At 42.7% G+C, this 27,768-nt stretch overlaps 1 protein-coding gene across 1 annotated transcript; it reads left to right on the top strand.

Moving 5' to 3' along the window:
* Positions 1-184: 184 nt before the first annotated feature.
* LOC142572711 (survival motor neuron protein-like) lies at positions 185-27,217 on the top strand. The gene is made up of 8 exons (XM_075682013.1): positions 185-384; positions 494-568; positions 654-767; positions 1,447-1,653; positions 4,202-4,294; positions 10,889-10,969; positions 17,675-17,794; positions 26,983-27,217. Exons 1-8 carry the CDS (start codon positions 343-345, stop codon positions 27,046-27,048), a joined length of 798 nt encoding a protein of 265 aa, XP_075538128.1. The 5' UTR covers positions 185-342; the 3' UTR covers positions 27,049-27,217.
* Positions 27,218-27,768: the final 551 nt, after the last annotated feature.

The following is a 27,768-nucleotide window of genomic DNA, read 5'->3' as shown; positions in this document are numbered from 1 at the left end:
CTCTAGTACGAATGCTACCTAAGGAGGTTAAAATTTCTTTTTTAACCTCCTTGGCGCTACTCATAAAGTTACTATGGTGATACCATACGAGTGGGACCATAAAGTTTCAAACAATATTGGAGGAAACTCTATGAGACAACACGAAGCTGTATTGCATCCAGTCATCGCTATCGACAAGCGCATCACGCGTTGTGCACTTTTTCTGTCGTATGTACAATTGTTTAGTATTCGTAGCTGTGATCGCGCTGTACTGGTGGATATATTAATTGACACCTGCTTGTTCGCGGCTAGTTTTTTTATCTTTCTGACTTCCATTTCCAAATTGTGACTGTTGCACAAGTAATGGCTGGCGGAGACAGTGATGTAGTGTACAAGGTGTCCGAGGTAAGTGTCCGCGAAGGCAGTTTTGTGCACTCATGACAAGTTCGCGGCGTGAAATTCGCTTCAGCGCGTGCGTTGCGTACGCTAGCATTCATCCGGTTTTTCATTTTAGGATGACAAAAGCGATGATCTGCTTGACGACGAAGCGTTGATAAAGGCATACAACCGTGCAGTCTCTACGAATGAGGTATTTCTTTCGAATACATGCATTGTCGACATAAGTGCGTAATGTGTCCGCAAGCTTGTTTCTCAATCAATTAATTTCGTTTCAGAATGATATAGGATCTGGCAAACAGGTGACGTCATCTGGAGCGGGTCCCCATAAACAACAAAAGAAGAAAGGAAACAAGAAAAACGATGCTCACCACACCCAGCAGAAAGCCCGAGTACGGCACCTTATTACCGACGTTTCACAGCATGAATTGTTGGCGATATGATTGTATTTATTTCACTTCAGGTAGCCGTAACTTTGCTCAAGAATGTTTCTACGCGCTTATTCAATCATTAAGCAAAGTCGTCATCTTACAAATTTTGTTTTGAAAGACTGGCCAAGTGTATCTACTTTAACATTGGCTTATAAGCTTTCGAGTTGGTTTCAGATACCACCGCTAGCAGCCAAAAACAACTTTTAAGATTTATTTCCTGAGTGTCTTAATTATCCACTTAACACGCATAACAGTAGGCATGCAATTGGTATGCAATAATGCTTGTTCTTATCCAATATGATTGTTTTGACTTTGACATTGGTCAGAAATTGTTATAAATTACGGTGCCACTAAGTGGTTAATTGAACATTCATTGCTGGATGCAAATCAAATATGCACTCTCACATGACACACATTTTTTTTTTCTGCACTGTGTGTCCTTGCTGCTATTCTTGGTGTTGTTCAGGTGTCCTGTTTATCGGCCAGGCACGGAGCAGATGAGGGCAGTGTTACTTGACTAAGGCGTATATGTCTACATCTTGAGTACTTGCAATTCAGCGAATCTTGGGTGCATTGAGCACTATTTCGGTTGTTTTTCTCAGTGCCTTGACAGTAGCTTGTATGGTCACTTACATTCTAGGAATGGAAAGTTGGAGATTTCTGCAGGTGCGTCTACTCAGTTGACGGGCAGTGCTATGAGGCCAAAGTGAAGTCCATGGACCATGACACGTGCGTTGTTCGTTATGTCGGGTACGGCAATGAAGAGGAGGTCTACCTCTCAGAATTGCTCCCATCAGAAGGGAAATATGCACGCCAGCGGCAGACCGAACAAGCCAAACGAGAAAATGTAAGTAAAGTGCCTAATATGTTAATGTCAGGACAGTGTGCCAGGACGGCGCGGCTGTTGCAAGCGGAGTAATATACTTACCTCTCACGTTCGTTATCTATTTTGCATTGATCAGCGACATAAGAAAATGCTCTGAAATCATCTCTGGAAGCTAGTTCTTTCCATTTTTTGGCCATGCCGAATGGAGCAATATTCTTTAGGCCATGAATTTTAAGCTGCCAGTCTGTTGTTTCAGTGCTTATATTTGTAAAAAGATGTGTCACAGTCAGAGTATTAACTCAGGCCAGTTTAGTGTCCTTAGTTTTTGTACTTATTCTTCGTTTAAGACATTTGAAAAGCAGAAATGGCTATTTATGGTCAGGCTGTTCGCCGCTTTCAGAGGCGGTGCATTTAGGCACTTTCGGTCTGCCGAACGAGAAAGTGTTCGGACGAGGAAGTGCAAGCCATTGTGGGAGTGTTAGGAAGAAGTCGGAGGAGTGATGTTACAGACAGCAGTGTTTCTGATTGCTTTCAGTGCTTTCCCAGGGTGTTCCCCGAGATCTTGCAGGACGGTATAGACTTGTGCGTACATTTCTGGTGAACTTGCGTTGGTACAAGCATAGCTTTCGGTGCTGGGGAGGCGGCTGCATAGCACACTGGCCCGTTGAGCATAAGGCAGTCTGAAGGACGTCCACAGTATCCACGAGCCAAAAAGTTTCATAATCATCTTCTGCAGCTAATCGGATTGACGTTGCTTGTTTGTGGTGCCTGCAGTTGGTGGCCAAGGGACCTCCTTGAGCTCGTCAGCTAGCTTGGATAATTCTTTCTCTCCTGAGAAAGCAGGACCATTCGGATGCTTGGGGGAATTTTCGGAAGAAAAATTTCCCAAAGCAAGACACTGGCAAGTCTGTCTGCTGCCATGCCAAATAATTTCTGCATATGATGATGCAGATAGTTTGGAGTGCAGTCACTAAGGTCAGCTTCGTGAAGAAGGTGTTGCAGCCGCTGGCGCTTGGGGGGCATAGCCGTGCAAATTAGTGTTGCCTTCAGGGGCCATATGCATTGTCTGTTAGTGTCGAAAGCAACAAGTCTAAGACTTCACTAGCAAATAATGTGGCAGGCTGCTCACCACAATGTTGTACTTTGTGAGATCTGCAGGGATTTGCGGTGTAGCAAATTGTGACTCCAACTGGATAAACCATAGTTTGGTGTCCTCCCTCCAAGAGGCAGGCAATTTAACGTCAGTGATGGAAAGTGTTGAAGGGGGAGGATACAGCATATTGAGGCCATAGCTTCTAGTCCGGTCCACCAATGTTGGAGGGACACAAGCATGGTTGAAGAAGCCAGGCCCAAGCGATTCGTGCATCCTTCAAACCTCTGCAGCTCAATAGGGCACTCATACCATTCCCTCTCCCACACACTGCCTGATCACACTTCAGCAGTACTGAAAGACGGGAAATGGCCTCCCGGCTGCATTCGTCTTCTACAGTGCAGCCTGAGGTCGCGATGGCACTATATTCAAGGTATACCGACATGAGAGAAATAATCATAGCCATACCTGACAGGATGGACTGGCAACCTTTGTGTTATGTTCCAGTCAACAAATTTAAATGACTAAAGCATTGCCAGTTGTATGTGTGACTGAAGTTGTGCCTGGCTGCACAGATCGCAGCAGTGTGTTTCTATTGGTGGTTGTAACTTGTCTGTCTCTCCCCCATTCCTTATCAGAGAACCAGTTAATTCTCTTTCAGCTGCCCTGCACTGATATGGGGCTGGTGCATCCATACCTGTTTTCATTGGTAGTATTTTGCTGTCTTCGCTTGTAATTTTCTCAGCAGCTGAGTCATTTCCTGATGCATAGCAAATTCTAAGCATAGCAAATTGACATTTCGAAGGTCATAGTTTGTCACTTTAGTTAGAGTTCAGGTTTGCCTTTAGCATGTCTCTAGGTCAGATGGGACGAAAATGTAGGTACAGCTATTGAAAATTCCAGCCAGCCTTTCTGTGGCATTTTCCCTGGTTCGTGCAACTTTTATCAAAAGTTTATTTCCATCCATCAGCCCTCATCTTGACATTTGTAAGCCCATGAAGTCTCGCCATTCCTTTTTCAGGTATGTTAAGCATGTCACTGTTGTACCTGGTGATCTGTTCCATCTGAAAATTTGGCTTTTTGTCCTTTACACAATTTAATTATGCCAACAGTTTGGGATGCATGTTGCTGCACTCACTCTGCCATTTAAAATTAAAATTGTCGGTGGAAACCTTGTTAATGAAGTACTGCAGCTTTTTGTTTACTGCATCCTTTATATATTCTTGCTCTGACTCAGACGACAACGCCATATGGACAGTGTTGAGTGATTCAAATGCAGTAATCAGCCTGCATGGCAGCTGGTGTTTTTTGCCCTCGTGATGCATTGTGACTTCATTTGGCCCCCTTGTAGCGTTAAGAATTTGTCACATGTTGGACACGTCTCGCATAATGTGAATGTTCAGTGCAGTCTGCATTCTTGTATTGCTGTGAAAATTTCTGACAATTCTTTGCTAACATCTTTGAACTATTGCAACACAGGCCCATGGGTCTCCGACACCACCCAGTGAAGACGACCACAGCGCACCGGCAACTCACGGTCCTCGAATGAGTGATAGTTATTCCCAGTACCATGTGAGTAATATTTTCCTGAAAAATTAATTTCTTTTTTGTTTCTAAGGGACAAACTTGAGGCAACCTGTGAGTAGAGCAGATCTCAGCCTATGGTATAGTGGAACCTTATTCCTTTGAACTCCAAGGAGGCCAGAAAATTGCTCAAATAAAGTGGACTTCGCATAAAAGAGAGCACCTTTGAAAAGTATTGCACTCAATAATGTGCGCGGTACATCAGCAGGGGCTGTTTAAAAGTTGAATAAACAGAGTCCGAAATATTGAATTTGTCAAAAAATAAGTCTTTATTTCACAAATGGCCAGGAAAGCTGGACAGTCTGTTGGCGCAAACATGCACATATGCCTGTATCCAAACTGGTCAATCTATCGTTTGAACATTATCATGGCTGTCGAAAGCAAGTTCCCCAAATGTATCAAATCACCGTTCCCTGCAACTTGAACAGAGACCGACCACACTGCGATAGCTGTACATTCGCCGATTTCTTTGCAGCAGTCACTGTCCGGCAGTTCCTGCACTGAACTGTTTAGGAATGAGTGTTGCCTGCAGGCAACATACCAGGAAAAAAACTTTTCTTGCCGAGTTTCAGTATTGAGTAAGAACTTTCTGGCTAAATGCTTTTGGCCAACATTGAATGACAGGCAGCAAGTTAGTGCCTGCTGCCTGTTATTCATTGATTTAGAGCAAGAACACAGAATAAAAAGGAGGAAGGTTGGCATGTGACCTGCTTTCTTTTGGAAGCATGGGCAGAGGAGTCAGATCGATGCAAGATTTCCGGCTGCACTGGTGTCACACTCATATGTAAAGCAAATTTAGTGCACACTGATGATTCACATCTGATGAGAGTCATCTGTACAAACTACAAACAAAGCCATGAATGGCTTGGAGGGAAGCCCACTTCCTGTTTTTTGCCTGGTGCTTTTCTCCTATTGCTGAAAAAGTTTCTACAATATATTCATTCCTTTAATATCTTTTCATTGATTATGTTTATTCTCGATGTGTTTTGCCCATTTATATAGAAAATAAGCTCTTTTTTTTTCCAGGTATATAGATATACCGTCATTAAAAAATTAGTTGTTTCCCTCTTCAATGGAGACATGAAGGGTGGAGTTTGGGCTGTTTGAAGCTGCTTGATGACTGCAAACACTAAAAGTTCTTAATGGCAGTGAGAGGAGTTGCTGAACACATAAAGCAACAAACCTGGACACTTGGAACTCGCGTGTGCCGTTGTTTTGGCAGAGTTGGCTAGAGCTGCATCAACTAAGTGACTAGGCAGACTGTTTTATTCACTTTCAGGGAGATGTTGCAGTGATGTGCTATGCAGCAAATTGCGACTCTGCCTAGATAATCCGTTGTTCGAGGTCTACCCTTCAAGGGACAAGCAATTTAACGTTGATGATGGAAAGTGTTGAAGGGGGGATACAGCATCTTGAGGCCGTAGCACTTGTTTCTAGTCCAGGTCACCAATGTATGTCGCTTTTATATTCAACTCGGGGACCAAATTGAGACAGCTTCATGCAGGCAGAGTAACAAGGAGTTCGAATTCTCGAGTGGCACACTGTAGGGTGCCCGAAATTTCCTCAAAGCTACATAAATTATCAATTGGTAACTACCGTATAACTGAAGCCTGATACCTTACCATGTGTATTTGGAAGTTCCCTCTCGAAAATGAGACATTAACTTGAGCTGCAAATGATAAAAGAAGGTTAAATTACACTGGTGTGCTCTGTGGACTGCATCCGTATCATAAAACGGCTCGTCATTTAGCGCTAGTCATTTTTTGGCAAAGCAGAACCTCTTAAAAGCTTAATTCTTTACTTCACCAATTATTTGCTTATCTGCTGTAGTGCAGCACATTCCCCTAGTTTCATGTAGAGGTGGAGTGAGCATTGTGGGTCTAGCATATCACACAAGCTAAAAGGCTCGTAGTACACATTATTATGGTGGCTAGTGATGCATCAGGCTTTGACCTTTTTTCCAAAAGGCAGTCCGTGAGAGCGAGAAGTTCAGTTCGAAATAATTGTTGCATGGTTCTTAGAGTTCATATTTGTTACAGTATTTCCTTATTCACGTGACTTTGCCAGGACCAATCATAAGTTCGAATTATTTGTTAATTCGAATTAAGAAATTTTGAATTATTAGGATTTCACTGTAAATGGAAACCTTGACATAAGAATATAGCTGGATGTAGTAAACAACGAAGTCTGCAAAAAATGTCAGTAAACACCTGTGCTCTAAACTGTGCGATTTCTGGCATGAGCATTTCCTTAGGTCATGTCAGAAGTGCGGATCTCATGACCTAGAACGCGCAGTGATTTTCTGACAAACCTGGTTAGCTGTGAGCACTAGCTATATTCTCTGTTAGTGCCTCTACAATAAACTTGAATGGAATGCTATTGACTGCAAGGGTTTGAAAAACTTTATCGTACAGTTCTGATTCCTCCATTTACAGCGAAGCTGTGTACCTCTAGCCCCCAATGCACTTCTCGTGTCCATGGGCAAAAACTCGACCAATCACAGCAGGAGGTGCCCGCCATGTGCACTGCTGGCTTCCTTGCAGCACCACCAGATGGTGCTTGCCTCCACAGCACCTGCGCCAATGCCGGCCATGTGAGGAAAAGGGAAAAAAAAGAGCCAGAATGGCAAGCATGCCATTGCGCATAGCGTTTGCTGCAAGCATTTCCCGGTAAAGGTTATGGTTGCATAAGCTGCAGTTGCTGGGAAGTGGCAACTGTAGCATACGAAGCAGGGCATGACAGAACTTCACTTAGTCATGTAAAAGAAGAAGCCACCTAGCAACTCATTTTATTTGTGTTCTGATGGCACTATGGAAAGACCACCCATAGTCAGGACTCTGAAACAGCAGTGCGAACGCAATAAGTGGCAACGGGAGCAACAACATCAATATGCACAACAGCATCATGCTCAGGCTTGATAGGATGCAGCGGTTCCTGCTCAAACCAAGCCATGCACAGTTAGGACGCCTGAAGAGCAGCATGAATAGGATGAGCGACCAAAGAAAGAGCAACATTAATATGCACAATGGCGTCATGTTCAGGCTCGGGTGGACCCAGTTCAAAGCTACGTCACATTGGCCCATCGGATCAGGTGGTACTACAGCTTTGCTAGCCAACCACCTTCACAGTGTGCATTGGAGACCATTTATTTATTTTGTGGCAAGGTTGTCGCATGGTGCTCCCTCCTGATTGCATCAGACATAGACTCACTTGTTTGATTGTGTGTTGTCCCACCGTATTGCTTTGCTGTGCTTGTCCACTGTTCTAATATGATGGCTGCCATGAAACGGCAGCACCAGCCCTTCTCAGCAAAGCTGGAGGTAATCATCAGAGTCAAATGCGGAGAAAAGAAGTCCAGTGTCGTCGCAGCCTGCATCATCCCAAGAAGCATTCTGAGTATGATATTGAAGAACAAGGCTGGCATTAAGGCTAAGGCTAAGAAGAGGCTGTCTGCCTTCAGTGCCTGATAAGAATGCACGGCTGCATGTGAAGATGTCAAGGCAGCAGTTTGAAAGTGGTTCCTCAATGTTTGGTCACGAAACATCTGTTTCTGGCCCCATGATCAAATAGAAAGGGAACGATTTCACTTTCAATCTCGATAGACCTGACTTTCATGGTGGCTCTAATTGGTTGCAGCGCTTCAGAGAGCATCACTAGAGCTGTGCAGTGGATGTTAACAATGTCAGCAAGTAGATAGAGTAAAATCAGAATGTCATTACAACAAGGTATCATCCGCATAATATATTTAATGCTGACAAGACTGCTTTGTTCTGGCAGATGCTGTCTGATGACAAGTCGTTCAGGCAAGTTGTGAGAAAGTCAGCAAAGCTGGAATATTAGTGTTGCTCACCACCAACGTGGATGGATTGACTAAGCTTCGACTACTTGTGATTGGAAAGAGCGAATCGCCATGATGCTTAAAGAAACACTTGCTGTTACGGTGACCTACAGGTTTAACGGAAAGCATGGATGACCAGTGAACTTTTTGGCAAGTGCCTCAAGTCTTCGAATGACGACTTGATAAGCCAAGGTAAAAAGTTCTGCTCGCTCATTGATAACTGCTCTGCTCACTGTTGTAACATCAGCATTAGAAACATTGAACATTGTTTCCTGCTGCTGCAAACAGTGTCAGTGCTGGAGCCTTTAGATCAAGGTATCATGCTTGCACTGAAAGCAAGCTACAGAAAGTGCCTCGTGCGATGGCTCTTGCAATACCTCTGCACTGGCCAAGAGCTGAAAATCAATCCCCCGAGTGCACTTTTAGTGTTGAATGCATCATGGAATGACTTCAAAAACGAAACAATTCACAACTGCTTTCATCATTCTAGTCTGAGAATTTCTGGTGGGGCTGGTGCAAACATATTATCTGACAAGTGGGATGAATCACTCGAGGAACATGATTTGTGGATCCAGCCATCCGACTTTCTGGGTGCCGTTTGTGATGTGAGGGGATGGCAGCAACTGACTTCGTGTTCGTTGACAGCAATGTTGAGACTACCAGAAAGCTCGCCGATGAAGACATCGTTGCCAGTCTCGTTGCCAGTCTCGCTAGTAATCTCGCTGGTGCCAGTAACTGTGAAGACTAAACATGTTTGAATGCACTTCGTGGACTGAGCGTTGTTTGCCACCACTGTAAATCAGTGGAAGACTGTGGGCTCAGCTGTTCCAAGTCACTCAACAATGTTGAAAAATGTGTGCTGAACAGTGCTTTGAAAATTAAAAACAAAAATTTGCACTAATGTGGCCCGCGGTACATGTAGTATTTAGAAATTTCACAATGTATGAAATTTATCTTATAAACAACTTCTTGCGACTTCGTAAATAAATTATGAGATGCACTTTATACATTGTCAAATTCTTTAAAAGTTCTGTGTCAAATTATACAATATATGGAGCTAATTCCCATTTTATTACGAGTTCAATATACTATACTTGGGTTCGACTGTAGCTAGAGTTCCTTGTTTTGGGGTAAAACCCAATAATTCTCAATTTTTGCACCCTGAACAAATTTTATGAAAATCGGGTTACAGTGGACTCTCTTTAACCAGAACCTCAAGAGACCAGGGAAATTGGTTCCGTTTATCAGGAATTCCATCTACTGAGAGAAAACGCTAAATACAATTGCATGAAGGGTCACTCAAATTCAAAAATATTTCATCTCGATGAAAATGTAAATTACATTTATTAAAATTTTTCTGTTTATCAAGACTTGACTTATATCCAATTTCTCTTTGTAATTTGCCCCTTCTTTTCCAAGTGATAATAATAAATGCAGTTGTTGCGAAACTAATGAACTCTGTCCACCTAGTGTGAGCAAGTGGTCAAGATATGTCACATTGATAATATTATTTATATATATAAATATGGAACAATGTATATGCCTCCTTTTTGCTTAACACTTGGGGTGTGCGAATAACAAAATTTTCAAATACAAGTCGAATACAAACACTTCGCATCAAATATTGAATAATGATATGCACGTTGGTTTACTTTAACATAATGTTGGAACATTGCCATTGCATTATCATAGGTAAAACATTCAACTAGAAAGCCGTTACACTAAAGAGACTGTATTTGGCTCATGTTATCTTTGGAAAATTGAGTAATTTCCGTTGTCTGTTCTTGCCAACCTGTACCTTATTATACTGCATCAATTTCCTGTAAAATCAGACGCATTGGACCCTGTACCAGCTGTTACTCACTGCACTTGCTGTAAAGTAATAAGCTCAGGATTGGGGCTGAAACTTAAAAGAGTGCGCCCTTGCTGTTGGCAAACCGGTGCACCTTGTTACTGAGAGGCTGGCTTTTCTGCAAAGCTTCTACGTCCAGTGGCTGAGCATGTTTTACAAGTGAAATATCGCCAGCTGCATGAAATTTTTGCAAAATTCAGCACAAAATCATGCACACTTTCTTTGATTAGATAGAAATAAGTGGTAAGAGCCACGTTTTTTCCCGCACAGTCAGCAATATATTCGATTTGTTTCCAATATTCGTATCCAATCGAATATTCGAAAATTGACGAATACATAGTTTGAGTCAAATTCAAATATTATAAATATAATATTCGATAATATTAGAAATTTTCGGATATTCGCATACCCTTGCTTAACACCCAAGAAAAGAAATGCAGGATATCTAATATATTCAGCCCCTACTGGCCTTGAGTGGACGAAAGCTTGTTGCTTTTTAGTACCTGCAAATACATGAATATGTATCTGTGCAAACACTGGGAGGCCATAACAAGCAGTACTGTAGCTAAAAAGGATGACAGTGTATCAATCAAGAAAGAAGTTCTTGAGAAGGTGGCTGTTTCTATGACAAAAGCTTGCAGGAAAATTAGTTCCGAGCTGGACAAATCACTGAAGTTGTAATGTTTTGAAAGGCTTTGATGTACTGAAAAATGTAGCCAGGACAGATGGAGTAGTGTTCGAGCTGTGCAGGGGATTACAGTTCTGAGTGAACACCATTGAATAAATGTTTGCCACTATGTTTCTTTTTTTAAAGCTTGGTTTACTTGATTTGCATCCACAGCATGTTAATGAAATATCTAACCAAGGATTATTTACTGTGCTGTCTTTTCAGGACACACCATTTCACTCATCACACTCACTACCACCAGCTCCGCCACTGGAGCCTCTCCTAGGTAGGCTCCCTCCATTTATGGTGAGTCATGTTCTACGACTAGCATAATCATACCTTGCCTTGCCTTGCCAATGCCTGGAGTAAGCTGCTTGTCTAGTATAAAGCGTACTCCAAATAACTTCCTTCTCATTTAGTTGCAGTTGTAGTACCTAATAGCAATGTCCTCATTTAGTTGCAGTTGGACTTGTTTGCTTGATGTAGATTAACAAAACAGGGTTCAAGGAAATGTGTTCTTGAAACGGCAAGTAGTAAATGAGCTCTTCACTTCCCCCAATGACTTTTCAACTGTGTATACAAAGTGTTTTGCTCGTGAGATAAAAAAAAAATTTCTTCCACATGAATAAATTATTGTGTACCTTAAAGTGACACTGAAGATAAACATAAAATCAGTGGATGCTGGCAAAGTAGTCCCTAAAAACTAAATCACACATAGGAGCTGTTTAAAGCCATATACACAAAAGACATGGCCTCTGCACAACTCTCAATCAGCTAGATAGAACACTGTTCACCTTGAACAAGATCTTGGGACCATGGCCTCGCATATCGCAGCTACAGAAAGCCTAAAAATTGCATTTGTCAGTCATTTCGTGGAAAAAAAGAAGGCTTACTGCAGGAAATGAAGGCCAAGCTTTCCTTTGTGGGATTTCGCACCTAGGCCCCAGTGCTGGCAAATAAGTTGTACCCTACGGGTGTCAAAAGTACCGTATATACTACTCAATTCTAATGTGCACCTTTTTTTTTCCCGGTAAAGTTCACTAAACTGTGATATGTGCTGCAATAGGTAATGGCCAAATCTTTAGTGTCTTTTTGAAATATCTACCACTCATTCTTGCATCTACAACGCAATTACTTATTGACATATGCGACTTCATTCCATTCATATCTCATCACAGGGCTACAGAAAAATGAGAATAGCTAAGCATCCAGGGCAAGTTCTTTGCAAGACCAAGGGGCCAAAATGCTTTAGCATAAAGAACTTCAACAGTCTAAATGTCACTGGCAGGTGCAACTTGCTGACAGAATCTTAGCATCAAGTGTAAAAAGCAGCTCTTGCTTATAAACTCGTTTGGCAGTCGCCTTATGCAAGATAGTCGCTGAGGTGTGGGCACACAGGCCCTTCTTTGCTTAAGCTGTTCCCTTTTCTTCTTCTTCTTCTTTTTTTTTTTTTTTGTTTTAACCGAGAGTACTGAACCCTATTTGCGTGTAATTCAAACGTCGTGCTTTTTGTTATTCACATGCGTTACAACATATTTTTTGTTTTATTGCCTTTCACACTTAAAGGGATACTGAACAAAAATTTGAAAAACTGAAGAACGCATCAGAATTTCACTCAGAAGACGTGAATATTCAGATACAGAATGTTTGTAGCACATATTTTTTAACAGATGGCTGTAGTCTCAGAGTTTGATGAGAATGCGCCAGCCGCAAGCTAGCCCGCGTGGGGTTGCGCACCGATAGTGGTGACTTCACGCCTACCCGTGGCAGCAGCGTACAGATACAGACAGTGAGCTCTTGGCATAGCTTAGCTGCTGCTTGCACACCTTGTGCTGTGCTGTGTGAACGCATCGAGAGAAGAAGAGGAATGACAGGAAATGGAGAGGAGTTAACTAAGTAGGATATTCGGTTTGCTATCTTGCACCGGGTAAATGGGATTCTAAAAGAGGAAAAGAGTACACTATCAGGGCAAGCGCAGGCAAAAACGAATGTACAAAGTATCGCTGAAGCATAATCGCTTGCACTTGTGAGCTCATAAATATGCAAAAGACTAAGGAAAGTGATGCACAGGTGACGACTGTGACTCTGACATACTGGAGGAGACACAAGGTACGATCTGGTGTCCGCTTGTGCTAGCACTCACGCACCTGTGGTTTCGAACAAGTTACAACGGGATGCGGCATCAAATTGTATGCCGAACGAATGACAAACTGCCTGGATGTTGTTATACAACGGTGGGGGCGATCGGACGGCCACAGCCAAGCAGAATTCCGAATATGTGTGATGTTGCCTGACACATAGCCGGTGCCTTCAGTGTGCCTGTTCCTCATCGGTACAGTCAACCCGGCCGACGCATTCGCATCCATTGCCACTTGTAGCCGCACAAGAACTGGCTACAGTTTGTTTCTGACATGAAATGGTAATTATTAGAATAAGATTATGTCGAAATAGCTCCTGTTCTGCAACTACTGACGAGATCAGGAGCCGTAGTGCGAGAGCATTTCGCAGGCATGCAGCATACACCGACTTTCTCAGCGAGAGGAGTATCCCTTGGTTTGCGCATTTGCTCTTCTTACCAGGGTTGTCGAGAAAGGCAATTTTTTTGTTTACGGGTCACCTACTTGTACAAACGTTAATTGTGTAGGCAAAAATAAGTGCTCTGTAATGAGGTGGAGCTAGCTCTCAAGCACCATCGGCTGCGGTTTTCGGCGAGCTTTGCCTACCGGCCCTATCAGCGGCTGCTTGCAGAATTGTCAGTTGATAGCGCGCAGTGTTTGTCGCTTGTGTAGGAATGCTTTTATCAACAACGTTAGTGTAAAACAAAGCAGCGTCCTCCAAAGATGTCTGTTTTGTGCCTGTTGACAAGCTTTAGAGACCTTCTGAGCGTACATACAAGGTGCAGAGTCTAGGTGGAGTGCACGCCACAGGGCTTCACACTGTTTCCACAGAAGTCATCAACATTGGCTCGTTGCTCTCCCTGACGGTCAGCTTGTCAGGATCAGGAGACTGTCCATGACGGTCGTTACCACTTCCACAGAGGTTGTCGCCTCAAAGAGGGCATCTTTGTTTGCCCGTCAAAGTTGGCGTTGGGCCCTGTCACCATTTCAGCGGGTGCCGGTGAAGGCACTGCCTCGTGGGAAGCACCCAAAATATGCACATTGCCATTTTTGGATGCAGCACCACAAAGAAACAACACATTGCGTGTCGTTCATTGCAATTCATACTGTTCTTGACGAGCCGGGGTGCAGATTACATGAGCAGGTGGTCGATGGGGAATCAGTGAGTGCAGCAGCGTGGCCTCGGAGGCCACATCAGCAGCATCCGGTAGTATTAATGTCACATCCTGTGTATTGCAGCAAAGCTGCTAGGTGCGCTTGTTTATCAGAAAATTGTTAAGTTCATAATTTTATGTTGATTTCTTTCCAAAAACAGTGCTGCGTTTTCCACTTTTAATGCCTGAGCTTTTGTTTGGTTTAAATATCTTGATGCAAAATCTCTATTCAGTATCTCTTTAAATTAGACTCACACAAGCTTGTAAAGAGATGCCTAATTATTAATAGCAGCCATTTCTTAGTTAGCCTTAGCTTCACTACAGTTGCTCCACCTTCAAACCTGCTATGTGTAGACAATATGGCTGTCATTTCCAAAGCCCCGTGAAGTTTATCAAAAGCTATTTGCCTGTTGTATTAGTATTATACTACCCACACAATAATGCGGATTACATATTTATGTTTAGAAGTACGCACCTATTTACTAAAGAGGCCCTGAAACACTTTGTGAACATAGTAAAATGTTTCTCAACATGTAAATATTATTTCATTGCATGCAGCAAGGAATTTACAACCTCGTGCCAGAAACAGTGAATAACCACTTGCACTCACCTCCATGCTGTCATCGTGCAGTGTCACCACGAGCAGCGGGATCTGTCAGTAGCTGTTGGCTGATTTCATGATTGTAAGAATATCCTGAGTAATATTATTAGTATTGCCAATTGTGAGTCAGATAAAATTAAAATATATGTGTCTGAGATCTCAAAAAGACAGAAAAATCATTTCATCTTTGCATTGCCAGTCTACACATGAGAGTTGTGCGTAGCTGCGTATGCTGCATGTGGCCTCCGAGTTAGCTGTCGCCTAGTGTAGCCTTAGGGTGCTGTGGTCAGGCCCCCTTGCTGCCAAGAAACTCAACTTTTGGACAGGGCCTCCTTGGCTTCTTCGCTCTGTAGTTTCCAGTGCACTAGTGAAGACGGAAAGAAAAGATGAAGCCACTTATCGGTGCGATAACTATGTCAAACTCTGCTAACAACCTGAAGGATTAAAAGATTTTTGCATTGGAAGATTCACGAGGCAACGTCCTTTAATAATGAGGTCATTCTTTCATTAGAATAGTGTTTCAGAGTTCCGTTAAGGTACACAACATGGCTATGTCACTTGGTTATACAGAGTACCACTACAGAAATCTTAAATCTGATTTGGATGTCTACCTAAAACATGCCCTATTGAAAACGCCATGAAAAGTACTAAGTTTTAAATGGACAATCTGGAGTTTTCACTCATTGGTCACTATTGTTGGCAATTCATGCAAAGGCTTTCTCACTGTACTGCGCAATACATGGTGTTGCGGCCACTTTTACAGTTGTACAAACATGCACTCTGGACTTGCCAGTTGGCCATGCTTACCAGTCACAGCAGCACTCTAGAACCGTAACAAAGAATTAGTAACAGCAAGGAGTCTTTAAAGGGACATTATAGAGGCAAATAATTTTAAATGTGCTAGTAAATTAGCCTCCTTCAATACCAAAAAAAGGCCACACTTGCTATGAGGGAAGCTTGGTAAGACAGAAGAGACGCAAATACGAAAGATAGGTCGCGGCATTGCCTTAAAGTCCCACATCATCCTGCCATGACATCGGGGATTTTAACACTATAGGCTCTGGCCCAGTTAATTTTTTATTGGTAGAGATAAGGTACATTATATACAGTGGACGCTCTTTAAACGGGACTTCAAAGGACCAGGGATATTGGTTACGCTTATCAGAAGTTCCATACATTGCAGAGAGCATCGCATGAATACAAAACCAACCAACCACGAGGATGGTGTTCCATTTAAGCAGCAGTTTCGTTTAAGCAGTTTCTATTTGTTGCGACTCCACTGTATTCTAAATGAGTCCAAGACTGAACTTACGAAGTTTCAAGAAATCTTATTTTGCCACAACAGCCCGAATATCAAAGAAATACTTTAATATCTGTAGCACTGCACTGATATAGCTGAGCTGGGTTTTGTCGCAAAATTCATATCTTCTTTCCTAATATCAACCTAATACTGCAAAATTAACAGAAACATAGTTTCAATGCATACCTTATCAGTCTAAACTGATTTAAATGTTTCTCTTTAGTGTTCCTTTAAGGTGGCAGAACACATGCTCGGGTACTAAAGTTCCTATTACTGGAATTGCACTGCCGTAAGAAGGACACATTTACATAAAACACAGATGTGACCATTAAAGACTGCCTTCAGCGTGGAAATGCTCATGAATATCTACTCACACATATGCACATGCACATTTCTTTATTAGGAAACTGCAGTGTTTTGCCTTCAGAGCAGCATCAAAACATATTTTTCAAGCATCTGATGTATTGTTGCATTACAGAATGAACAACAGCACATGCTTGTGCAACCAAGCTTTGTGCAGTTAGTTCTTTCATCCATCATGCAACATAATCATTAATTTTGTCATAGGTCATCAGCATATGGCACAAAGTTTCACCTTACTAGGTGTCACCAGTATTATTGTCCTCACCTACTTTGTCCCATTGACTCTTTTAGATGATGCATCATGGCTGACCTCTTCATACATGCTACTTGGCAGTCCACATGTAACTGAATATTAAACTGATATATTTTACCTTGCAGGACCATGCCTTCAATTTGAAAAGGCTTATGAGAGAACTCACCAGATGAAAAATCCCATAAGAAATAATCATCGCAACCCATTCATTCTAGCAAAGCAAGGCTTCAGAAGCTGGAAGCAAAGCACTGATGCTCATAGGCGGTTGAAATCTCTGAGAATTTTCGCAGTGTTACTCACTCCAGGTACAGTGTATGGCCATTGCACCACTATGGCAAAATAATTGCAACTAGAACAGTCCATTCATACGTCACGGTCACTGTTACGACAGTTTGTTACTTAAATTCAGAAATGCAGTATTCGTAATATAAGCAATGCACTCATCTACAAAAAAACACAAGAACAGCCATGCTACAAGTATGCTCATGTGACGGACGAGACTTGCACCTGGAATAACTGGGCTGCAAGTTGTAGACTTATGTAAAGAACTTGTGCCACTGAAGTGCAGTGCCATTGGTGTGGTAAAACTGAAGTGCTGCTGCTAGGGCATCACTGCAATGCTAGAGCCCAGATACACAATAGAATCTAATGTTAAGTTCATTTCTACAGCTTCATGATGGAGAGATTCATGTTGTGTGCAGCTATCTTGACTGCTGCTCTCTACAGAGTATTTGCCATCCATTGTAAAAGGGATGTCATGTGTTTCAGCATGCCTTTAGCAGCCCTAACTAGCGAACAAAATGAATATCTTTGTGTTTGAGCAAAATGACACTCTTGTTATAATTTCCATAAGGTCTCTCTTTTGTATACATGACAATTCTTTTTAGGCTGTTGTGTTTACCTTACGCTTTTGTAGAGCTTATAATATTGCAGTCACAAAACAATATTCTGAGTAACTCAAGATGACTGCTACTAGCCTCATCAAGGTGACGATCCTGAATAGCATCAAAGAAAATGAGGGTGGGGGGCTCAACGAAAATAGTGAACGAGGAGGGAGGGGGACTGTGAGCATCTGCCTATGGCCTCATCCTCCAGCACTAATTTACAAAGACTTTGAAGTTTGTTCTAAGATATGTGAATTGCCTTGTACTATTGATCTAGGGAAGTACTTGGTCATGTTGTACCTTCACACATTTTCATTTTTGTCTTTCACTCACCTTCAGAAGCAATCCATTCCACCGCCACCTCCCATTGCTCATGGTGACCTCCCGAACAACGAGGAAGCACTGGCCTCCATGCTTATGTCATGGTATATGACAGGCTACCATACTGGCTACTACCAGGTAAGCACTCCTTCAGGTTTTAAGAGGCCGCCATGCCAAAGCTTTATTGATTTGTTTCTTGCACTGCCAAATCACCAGTTACGAATGACAGTACAAGATCTACGCACATGTAACTGTGTGTTCTTTTTTTTTTCTGTGTGGTTTCTGAATATTGTTCGTTGTGGTGACTGTGTATAACACAACAGCAACACTGTGAATGATGAAAGGAACTTTTTATTGGGTGAAAGTATGCCCACAAAAGCAAGTTAACTAAAAGCACAGTGGTAGCGACGAACACGGTAGGCGATCACCGAAAGCTCATCTGACGGTCAAGCGCGTCGGCTTTTATACATGAGTCATCGAAGTTTCCAGAGTAATCACTGGTGCCTGCGTGTCTTCCAGAAAGTACTACGTAATTTGTGTCACGTATACGATCAGATTATACATGCTTCGGTAACAACAGACAGTGCATAGGACCATAGATAACATTCCAGTGGGTTCCAATCTTGCAGGCATGTCTTGTGCGGTCACTGGAGAAAGATAAACAAGCACACGTGTCAGTATGGTTGAACCTCATTATGATGAAGTACCATCCTGTGAGAAGGTACCTTTGTCATATGCCATAATCGTTTTAAGATTGAACAATAATATTGTCTAAAATATTTGGTGGTCACGTTTGTGTAAAAGAAATGCAAGCATCATGTTTTCAACAGGCCAGTGAAGTGTCTCCTGCAGATTTTGACAGCCCATTGGTAGCGCGTCGCGCCAATTTGTGGCCTAGAAACAATGATGCAACCTTTGTCCGTGAAGTTTCGAGACTGATATATTTTCTTCTCTAGAAATGATTCCCCAAAACAAATGTTGGTGCATATGTGTAGCGCCATCTTTTCAAGCTAACCTGAGCTATGTATGTTAATTGCTGTGGCAGCCGCTTGATGGCACTACACGTAGAAAAATATGTTGTCACTAGTCGTCTGCGCATTCAGCTTTGAGTGAATGTTGAGAGGTGAACGTCCACCTCGAACAGTGTGTAAACATAAAATTCTGTGTGAAGCTTCGCAAGACAGCCACACAGATGTATGAGCTCCTTCGTGACGCTTATGGCAACGAGACATTATCGCGGGCGCGAGTTTTGGAGTGGCACAAGAGGTTCGTTTTGGGAAGAACATCGGTGGAAGACGACACAAGGCCGGGGTGCCCTGCAACCTCACTGAATGAAAACAATGTGGCTCAGATCAGGGAGATCGTACAGCAAGACCACACCATTACAGTCTGCATGCTATCGGATGCTCTCGACATTAGTAAGACAACATGCCACCAAATTTTGCGTGAGAACTTGGGGAAACGAAAGCTGAATGCCAGACTTGCATCGCACTCACTCCCTCACACAGGACCAGAAGGAAACGCGGGCATCAGTGAGCGCTGATTTGCTCTCCAAGGCAGAGAAAGATGCTGCGTTCGTCGACAGCATCATTGCTGAAGACGAAACATGGTGTTTTCAATACGATCCTCAAACAAAGAGGCAGAGTGCCGAATGGCGGTCCGCAAGCTCTCCGGCTTCAAGAAAGTTACGACGACAGAAGACCAAACAAAGACAATGCTGATAGTTTTTTTTGATGCCAGAGGTGTCATACACCACGAGTTCGTCCCACAGGGGCAGACGGTGAATCAGGAGTTTCAACATGCGTGATGGAGTTTCAGGAGTTTCAACAATCAACACATGCGTGATGCACTGCGACGCCGTCGCCCTGACTCATGGGCATCTGGACAATGGAGCGTTCTCCACAATAACACAAGGCCGCACACTGCTCTCTGCGTGACAAAATTTCTCGCCAAGCACAGCATTACTGCACTTCCCCATCCGCCATACTCGCCTGACCTCTCCCCATGCGATTTTTCCCTGTTTCCTCGTGTGAAGAGAGCCTTAAAAGGTCGCTGGATGGGGAGCGTGGAGGCCATTCAGGACTCCACGGCAAAGGAGCTGACAGCTCTGCCAAAAGAAGCGTTTTCCAACTGTTTCCAAAACCTCAAGAAGCGTTGGAAGCTGTGTATAGACTGCAAGGGAGACTATTTCGAAGGGGTGCTGCACAAATGATTTCAATGTTAAACGCATTATTTTTAATGGACTCAGTCTCGGAACTTTACTGGCAAAGGTTGTAACTTGCGTACATGCACTTTGCATCATCACTAGACAGTGTTAGCAGAGCGTTACTGTATATGTTACACGGTGTATGGTATATGAAATAAATAGCCGATTTATCCACTTGTTTCTTGCTGTGACAAGTGAGAGCAAGTATCACCAGCGAATTAGAATGGAAGTGTGCAGCCGGTGTGGCCATGTTGTTATGCAAATGCAGTATATGGCGGGAGTGTTCTGGGAAACTTATACTGGAGCCTGCTAAACTCTGCACATCTGCAGTCATAGCAGCCGGTATATGGTGATGCTCACAATGTATGGTAACACTCTGCTAAAACTCTCGACTGATGCACAGCCGTGTGATAGGTACAACCACACGGGATCTCATGTGGAAACAGCTAGCATTTTTGCTAGCTGCTTGTGATGAATCGCTTCCCGCATTTTCCATGCATGCAAGTGTACGCTTCTGACTATCTAGCAAACGTGTGCGCTGCGTCACAACAGACATTTGCATCTCGCGCTGGGCCACTCTTTTCCTACAGATATCCAACTCCATCCTGCAGCAGTATCTCCGGAGGCGCGCATTCGCCTTGCTGCAGTAGTAATGCCTCGTTTCTGTCCCTTCGAAGTTTTGGCACAACAGTTCACCACCGTCTCTTTCTAGTGAGGCTATTGGCACATGGCTTTAGCGCTCAATGTACTTACTGTCCTTAATTAAATTGGGAAACTTGCAGGCGCAAGTTAAAATCAGTTGGCGCAGGAGAGGGTAATGGGAGATCGCAGGGAGAGGCCTTCGTCCTGCAGTAGGCATAAATAGGCTAATGATGATGATGTGATGAATTTGCTTACATTTCAAACAAAATTTTGCATGGAGGCTGCTTTGTATTTATTTAGCACATCAAAACAGTGCTTTCTACATGCTCAACAATTTTGTGGCAGTTGATTTTTGTCACTGGGTACAGCTTTGTTCGCAAAACTCAGCGGTTATTTTAGAGGCCTATGCAGATGTAATCTGCTTAAAGAACAATTTCAAGCTCTTCCCAATGGTGCGCCAAGCAACACCTTGCCTGTTACGGAGAGATTTTGAGACGGCCACACAAGTAGTTCAACCAACACTGCCGGCTCAATGCTAAGGGCGCTGCTTAGCCTAACCTTCAAAGCGGTAGTGTTAACTGTTAACGGTAGTGTTAACTGAAACTTGGCTCTCGAGTGATATTGCAGACTATGAAATCTTTGAATGTGAAAGAGTTTTCAAATTTTTTCGCTATGATCGTATCTCGCGTACTGGTGGCGGAGTGTTGATCGCCGTACGTGACGGCTTGAGTTGTTTTGTTATAGATATTGCTACTCGTTTGGAAATCGTGTGTACGCGTTTCACTATCGGATATCGTGATTTTATTTTTTTGTGTGTGCTATCGCCCGCCCAGTTCACCCTTAACATTTAATTCAGATTTACATGACGTAATAAATGAGTTAATTGTCCGGTTCCCCTCATATCCACTCTTCCTTCTTGGTGATTTCACTTTTCCAGCAATTAACTGGCATGACTCTCCTCCCTCATCTGACTGCTCATCTGAGTGCTCTCTCTTCATCAACCTCTGTATGGATTTTAATTTTAAGCAACTTGTCCTTCAGCCTACACGATCTACTGACCAATCTGCTAACATTCTTGACCTCCTTCTCACTACTACACCGCAGCTTGTTTCATGTTTAAGATATTTACCTGGTTTGAGTGATCATTGCCTCATTTATTTTGAACTGCGCATATCTGTTCCCGCTACCAAAATGCCAAAAGTTTTCCGAGACTATAAAAACACTAACTTTGAATCTATAAACGGCGAACTAATGGATTTTGTCACTGACTTCATTCCAAGTGTCCACACGCACAACATTGATGAAAATTGGACCTTATTCAAAGATAAAGTCAATTTTTTAATTAATGAATTCATCCCTCAGAAACACATTATATCCAACTCTCATGCCCCGTGGTTTAACGCGCATCTGCGGCGCCTACTGAACAAGAAAAAAAGACTGTTCCGGCGGGCCAAGGCAACTCAAACGGCCGAATACTGGCACGCTTACGCCACCGCTAAGACGGATTATAAGCAAACTTCGTATGAAGCAAAATAAGATTTCTACCAGCACACGCTCCCGCTCCTTCTTGGAGATAATCTGAGGAAATTTTGGAATGTGGTCAGTGGGAATAAGCCGAATACAATAGATCTTTGCAATGATCACAACACTCCAATACACCAGAGCGATTGCTGCAAAGTGTTAAATGATTTTTTGCCTCGTGTTTTTCTTCTACCTTGCCGAGTGTTTTCCCTCATCCTTGTACATCTGACTTTTTACCCATGGATCCAATACTCATTGATTCGGTTGGTTTGACATGTTAAATTGAAAAACAGAAGATTTCATCTTGTTCAGGCGTCGATGGCATTACAACGAAATTCTTGAAAAGTACATCTACCTGCTCATCATTGATTCTTTGTGCAATCTTTGAACAGTCATTACAGAGTTGTACCATCCCTCCTGATCGGAAGGTGGGTAGGTGGTTCCATTGCATAAATCAGGTAGTAAAGCTTCAATGCTAAACTATCGGCTCATTTCATTAACCAGTGTTCCCTGTAAACTTCTTGAGCACATTATTTATTCTCATCTTATTACCTTCCCTGAATCTAACAACTTTTTCAATTCATGTCAACATGGCTTCAGAAAATTTTTTTCGTGTGAGACACAGCTCCTGTCTTTCACTAATGATTTATTTCGCTCTATGGATGCTAACATTATTGTGGATTGCATTTTTTTTAGACTTTGCTAAGGCGTTTGACACTGTTTCTCATGATGTATTATTAATTAAACTTGGTGCTCTTAATATTAACGATCAGGTATTAGGCTGGATTAAATGTTTTCTTTCCAACCGTAGTCAGTATGTCTCAGTTAATGATTATGACTCGCCTCTTGTTTCCGTAACTTCTGGAGTACCACAAGGTTCTGTGTTAGGTCCTCTACTGTTTTTAATTTACATTAATGATCTTCCTGATAATGTTATCTCCCATATAAATCTTTTCGCAGATGACTGTGTGCTTTATCGTTCAATTACTAATCCCTCTGATGAAGCATGTTTGCAATCGGACTTGAACGCAATTTCTTCATGGTGCAGCAAATGGCTCATGACACTTAACACCACTAAGTGGAAACACCTGCGTATCTCCAGCCGTCCTCCTGAATACACCCCTCGCTATCTTCTTAACAACACTCCGTTATCATCTGTCTCATCGTACAAATTCCTGGGTATTCACTTAACACACAATCTGTCCTGGAAAATGCACGTCAACTACATATCTAACCAGGCTAACCGCACGCTCGGATTCCTACGGCGCCATTTCATAGCTTCTAACAGCACTGTTAAGCTTCATCTATATAGGACGTTAATCAGACCTAAACTAGAATACGCTTGCTCCATTTGGGATCCTAATCAGATAACCTTAACGCTTTAGAGTCTGTTCGAAACCGCGCCGCCCGTTTTATTGTTTCAAATTATTCCTGAACAGCGAGCGTATCTGCAATGAAATCTGCACTTGTTCTTCCCGTTCTTTCTCTGTGCCGTAAATATTTTCGCTTACGTCTTTTTCACAGAATTTATTATACCAACCCTATTCTCAAAGATAAGTTACTCCTATCCCCATCTTGTATATCTTCACGCACTGACCACAACTTCAAGGTAGGAATACCGCAATGCCAAACTAGCCTTTGTATAAATTCATTTATTCCTCGAACTGGAAATGACTGGAACCACCTCCCTGCCTTCATGGCTGCCATCACCGACATCAATAAATTTAAGAAATCTGCCACCAATTTTGTATGCCCCTCCTCTCTGTAATGCCTCTGTCCCTGAGAGTACTGAAATAAATAAATAAATAAAACCTCCTTTATCACACAGCGGAGCACTGTGCTGTGTGCCACGTGCTTCTCAACCACAATGAGCCAAGTCAAAGCAGGCACAAACAACCGCCACAATTGAACAGAAGGCAGCTATCTAAAGACTGTAGTGTCAGGTGCCAAGTTATGTGTTGTACGTCGAGGATTCTTTTGATGTTTTATTCAGATTTCATTGCATGCGGGGCTGTGTAGCAGCTCCACGGGCTGCAAGGTCGTATTCTTATTTTCATGTTTACAATTGTGCACTCCATTGGGCATGTATTGCAGTAAATTGCAATTTCGGACATAACAATGTAACGGATATAGCAAGGCAATCTGGGCTCCCCGCTTCAACTTCATCATAGCGAGGTTCAAGTGCAGCAGAATGTATTTTGAATATAATGGACCTTCCTCACTGGATTATTGTGGTTTGTAGCGTCAAGTCTACTGGAGGTCTACTGAAGCATTAGTACCAGATGTGGCAACTGCAGTTGCCTGTAGTGTGGACAGGAGATAGCCTTGCGAGTCACATTGTAGCCTGAAGTAAATTTACTGCAGTTGATCTTAAAGGCCAACTGCAATGAGATTTCGCTTGGGCTAAATTGACTATAAATGCCGAGCAAAGACTCCCAAAGTAGTCTTGGCAAAGCCACAGGGCTGGTAATTGCCTGATTTTGTTATTAGTAGTATTAAATAGCGCCTATGCAGACGACACGTGTACCTGGTGGCAAAGCGGTAGCGTTACGGTAGCGATGCGGGTATGGCGAATATTGAAGTACCGTACGTAATTGTTGACCTCTCTGTTGCGCCTAGGCAGCCAGGTACCTTGCTCGCTCATCATTTGCGAGGTGATAGGCGTCTCCCTCAGCGTGCATTCTCCCTTTTGCACTCGTGATTTGAGCTGTTGCAAGAATGCCAATGCATTGCATGGTTGTCAGGTGCTCAAATACATACTCAAACATAAGCAATGGCTGTGCAGCACACAACACTGAGTAGAGGAATGCCGAACACATCTTTCCTGTCCCAGCTTTCAGAGCAAAAGCACGCACAGCGGCGCAGCAGGCAAGGGAGACACGGACCAGCCAATGTGCTCAAAACATGTAAACTGCAGTTTACAAAGCTTCACAAGCTACATTTCTACAGCACAGTCACTTGATCTGCTTGGCAAACGCTTTCTTGGGTTGACTATAAGTACTACATGCCGCATTGGCACACAAAAACCAAATGTTGGTAACGTTCAGAATTGTCTTCCAGGACAACATTATCGAGCGATCATTTCAGGTAGGGCATCATCTTCAAAATATTTTGTGTGTCTGTACATCGGACACGTCGAAGTAGACAAATAACACACTTTCTGACACAGCGCCAGAAACGAGCAGGAACCGCATACTGCGTTTGTCACAAAGGAGAACATGGCGCAGCAGCCATGGTGTAGATGCAGCGGCAAGCCATGCAGGTATGCACTGCTGGCAGAGTGAAATATGTGAAGCTTTATCACGGCCACAGTCTGGCCTTTCTGGCCGTCAGTTTACGCACACTTAGCACCGAGCCCCTCTAGCCCAGCCATGCCAAGCCTCGGCTACTTATCATCCTTTACTACAGATGGTGGTAGTTGTGATCAGTTGATGAGTCTAGCGCTTCCAGCGTGCCAGGCAATGGCTGGTGAAGTTGGATACACCATGCCGGAGTTGCTAAGATTGTTAAAATTTTATACTGTGCGTTAAACGTGACCTGCAGCAGCGCCGCTATCAGTTTTGCCGCAGCACTAGCAGACAAGTGCACAACGAACGAGCGTTTCTTTGTTGGTCGGAGACGCAAATGCAACACGCTTAGACATAGACTTAGACAACATAGACAATAAGATAGTGAAAAATGTTTGGACTCGATGGATACTTCGCATTATAAGAACATTGTGGGCCTATAACAGCGTTGTCACAGCGCACAAATCAGTGAACAAAGTATACCAACTCTGTGGCTAGCAAATGTGTGGGACCAGTTCACTGATACACCAAAATGGAAACAAGTAAGGAAAGCCATAGCTTCCTCTCGAGGAGGCCTTGGGAAAGCAAACAGCACGGGTGTTGGTTCTCCCCATTCTTCACTGTACATCACTGCTGGCACTTTCTTTTTTTCCAGTTTCAGTATGAAAATTATCGATTTTTGCAAGCTCTTTGTGACGCATTGACCTGTATTTCAAGCGTAAGATTTCGCACAGAGGCCTGCATGTCTAAATTATCTGAAATTGGGCTTTTTATGCGGCCGGAAAGTTTGTTACAGTTGGCCTTTAAAGCATTAACATTGTTTTGCACTGTGTGTCTGGTAACGTTGGAGGCATGATAATGTGACGCATCATGGTGAATGTGATGTGAGCTTCTAGTAGTAGATATAGTGTATGCATTTTCACTGGAACATTAGTGATGGAAAAAATACCTGTTAACTTAAACATTCCGACAGATGAGAACCAAGTTTAACATAGTCAGCTGTGCTTACAAACTATTTGGCAGGAATTGCAACATTAAGTATTACTAAAATCTGGTACAGCCGTAGGATTGTTCAGGCTGTTCACTTATCTAAAATTATGGCATAGATTGTTGTGCACAGAAATGGTAACGTGCAGGGACCATATGATTGGTTCCTTAAGATTCTTTAAGTTAGAAATAGAACTTATACATTGTTAAAGTCAACCTCCACTGTTAGTGAGTTGTGATGGTATTCTGCTGATGAGCAGAAGATTGCAGGTTGAACTCCCAGTTTCTGGAGCTGCATTCTAGTGAAGACAGAATGCGGAAACACTAATTCACTTGAATTAGTTACATGTTTTAAAGGAGAATACCAGGTGATTAAAGTTAATGTAGAGCCTTTACGTTGCAGTGTCTGTCGGGACCAGGGTGATGCTCTGGTACATTAGACCAACCCAACCAGTTAATCATGGGTACAAACCAAAATATTTGGCCTAAAGTCTTAATTAAAGGTGTGAACTGCAGCTTTTGTGTCCACACATTAAGCACTGCCTCTGAAGTTCACATGAAACGTACATATCAAGAGTAGCAATTTTAGCTTGAAACAAGCCAATAGCATATAATGTCATGTTTTTAGCATTCTCATATACTAATCAATTGATTAATTTCTCTTCTCTTTTCTTTATTTCCAGGGCTTGCAAGAAGCAAAGTCAAGCAAAAGGGAATGTTGCTGCTGCAGATTCAATAGTCACAAGTGATTAGCCAGGCTGTATGTAAACGCTGAAAGCAGAGCACGCCATCCTTTCATTGTTTTTGTGATTTAATATTTGCCTGGCAGCAAGCATTCGAGAAGTCTTCCGTGAACCTTTTTTGCATTTTTTATTGCAAGCAGTCTGAACACATGCTTAATTATATTGAACTGCACCACTTCTCTAGTCATATTTTGCCTTAGGCTGAACTCTTTCATGCACTTGGTTGTGTTGGGTTCAAGTTTTCTGTAATCTTTGCTTTACTGCATTAAGCCATAGGTGAGTAAAGCTTAGGACTATGGGGGAAAAAAAACAGGATTTGCCTCATCTTCAATTCATGTTGAGGCCTTTGAAATGTTGAAAGCAGTTGGTCTTACATACTATCCTATAAAATTAATTCGGCCAAGTGTTGTGATGACTCGCACACAACTCTTGTTCACTTTTGCAATTTTCAACACGTCTGCGAGTCACTGTGATCTACTTTCAGTCAGTTAAAATATTCGGGCTCGTCCTTTAAAGCTGTTGAAAAGAGGCTCCAGGGTAGAAATGTTGAGGGAATGCAAGCAGGCAGCTAAACTACAAGGTGCCGAAAACCACAACTCGGTGTGGGAAGGAAAAGCCATAACAATACAATTTTGGGATCACCATTCTACGTGTTACCACAGAGGTGAAATCAAGGGCTTCTACTCGGAACTTTTTCAAGGGTCCACACACTTGGCACGTGCAACA

The sequence above is a fragment of the Dermacentor variabilis genome, chromosome 2 (genome assembly GCF_050947875.1).
Source record: "Dermacentor variabilis isolate Ectoservices chromosome 2, ASM5094787v1, whole genome shotgun sequence".
NCBI lineage: Eukaryota > Metazoa > Arthropoda > Arachnida > Ixodida > Ixodidae > Dermacentor > Dermacentor variabilis.
Note: the sequence above shows the minus strand (reverse complement) of the source record. Positions and strands in the feature narration are given on the sequence as shown.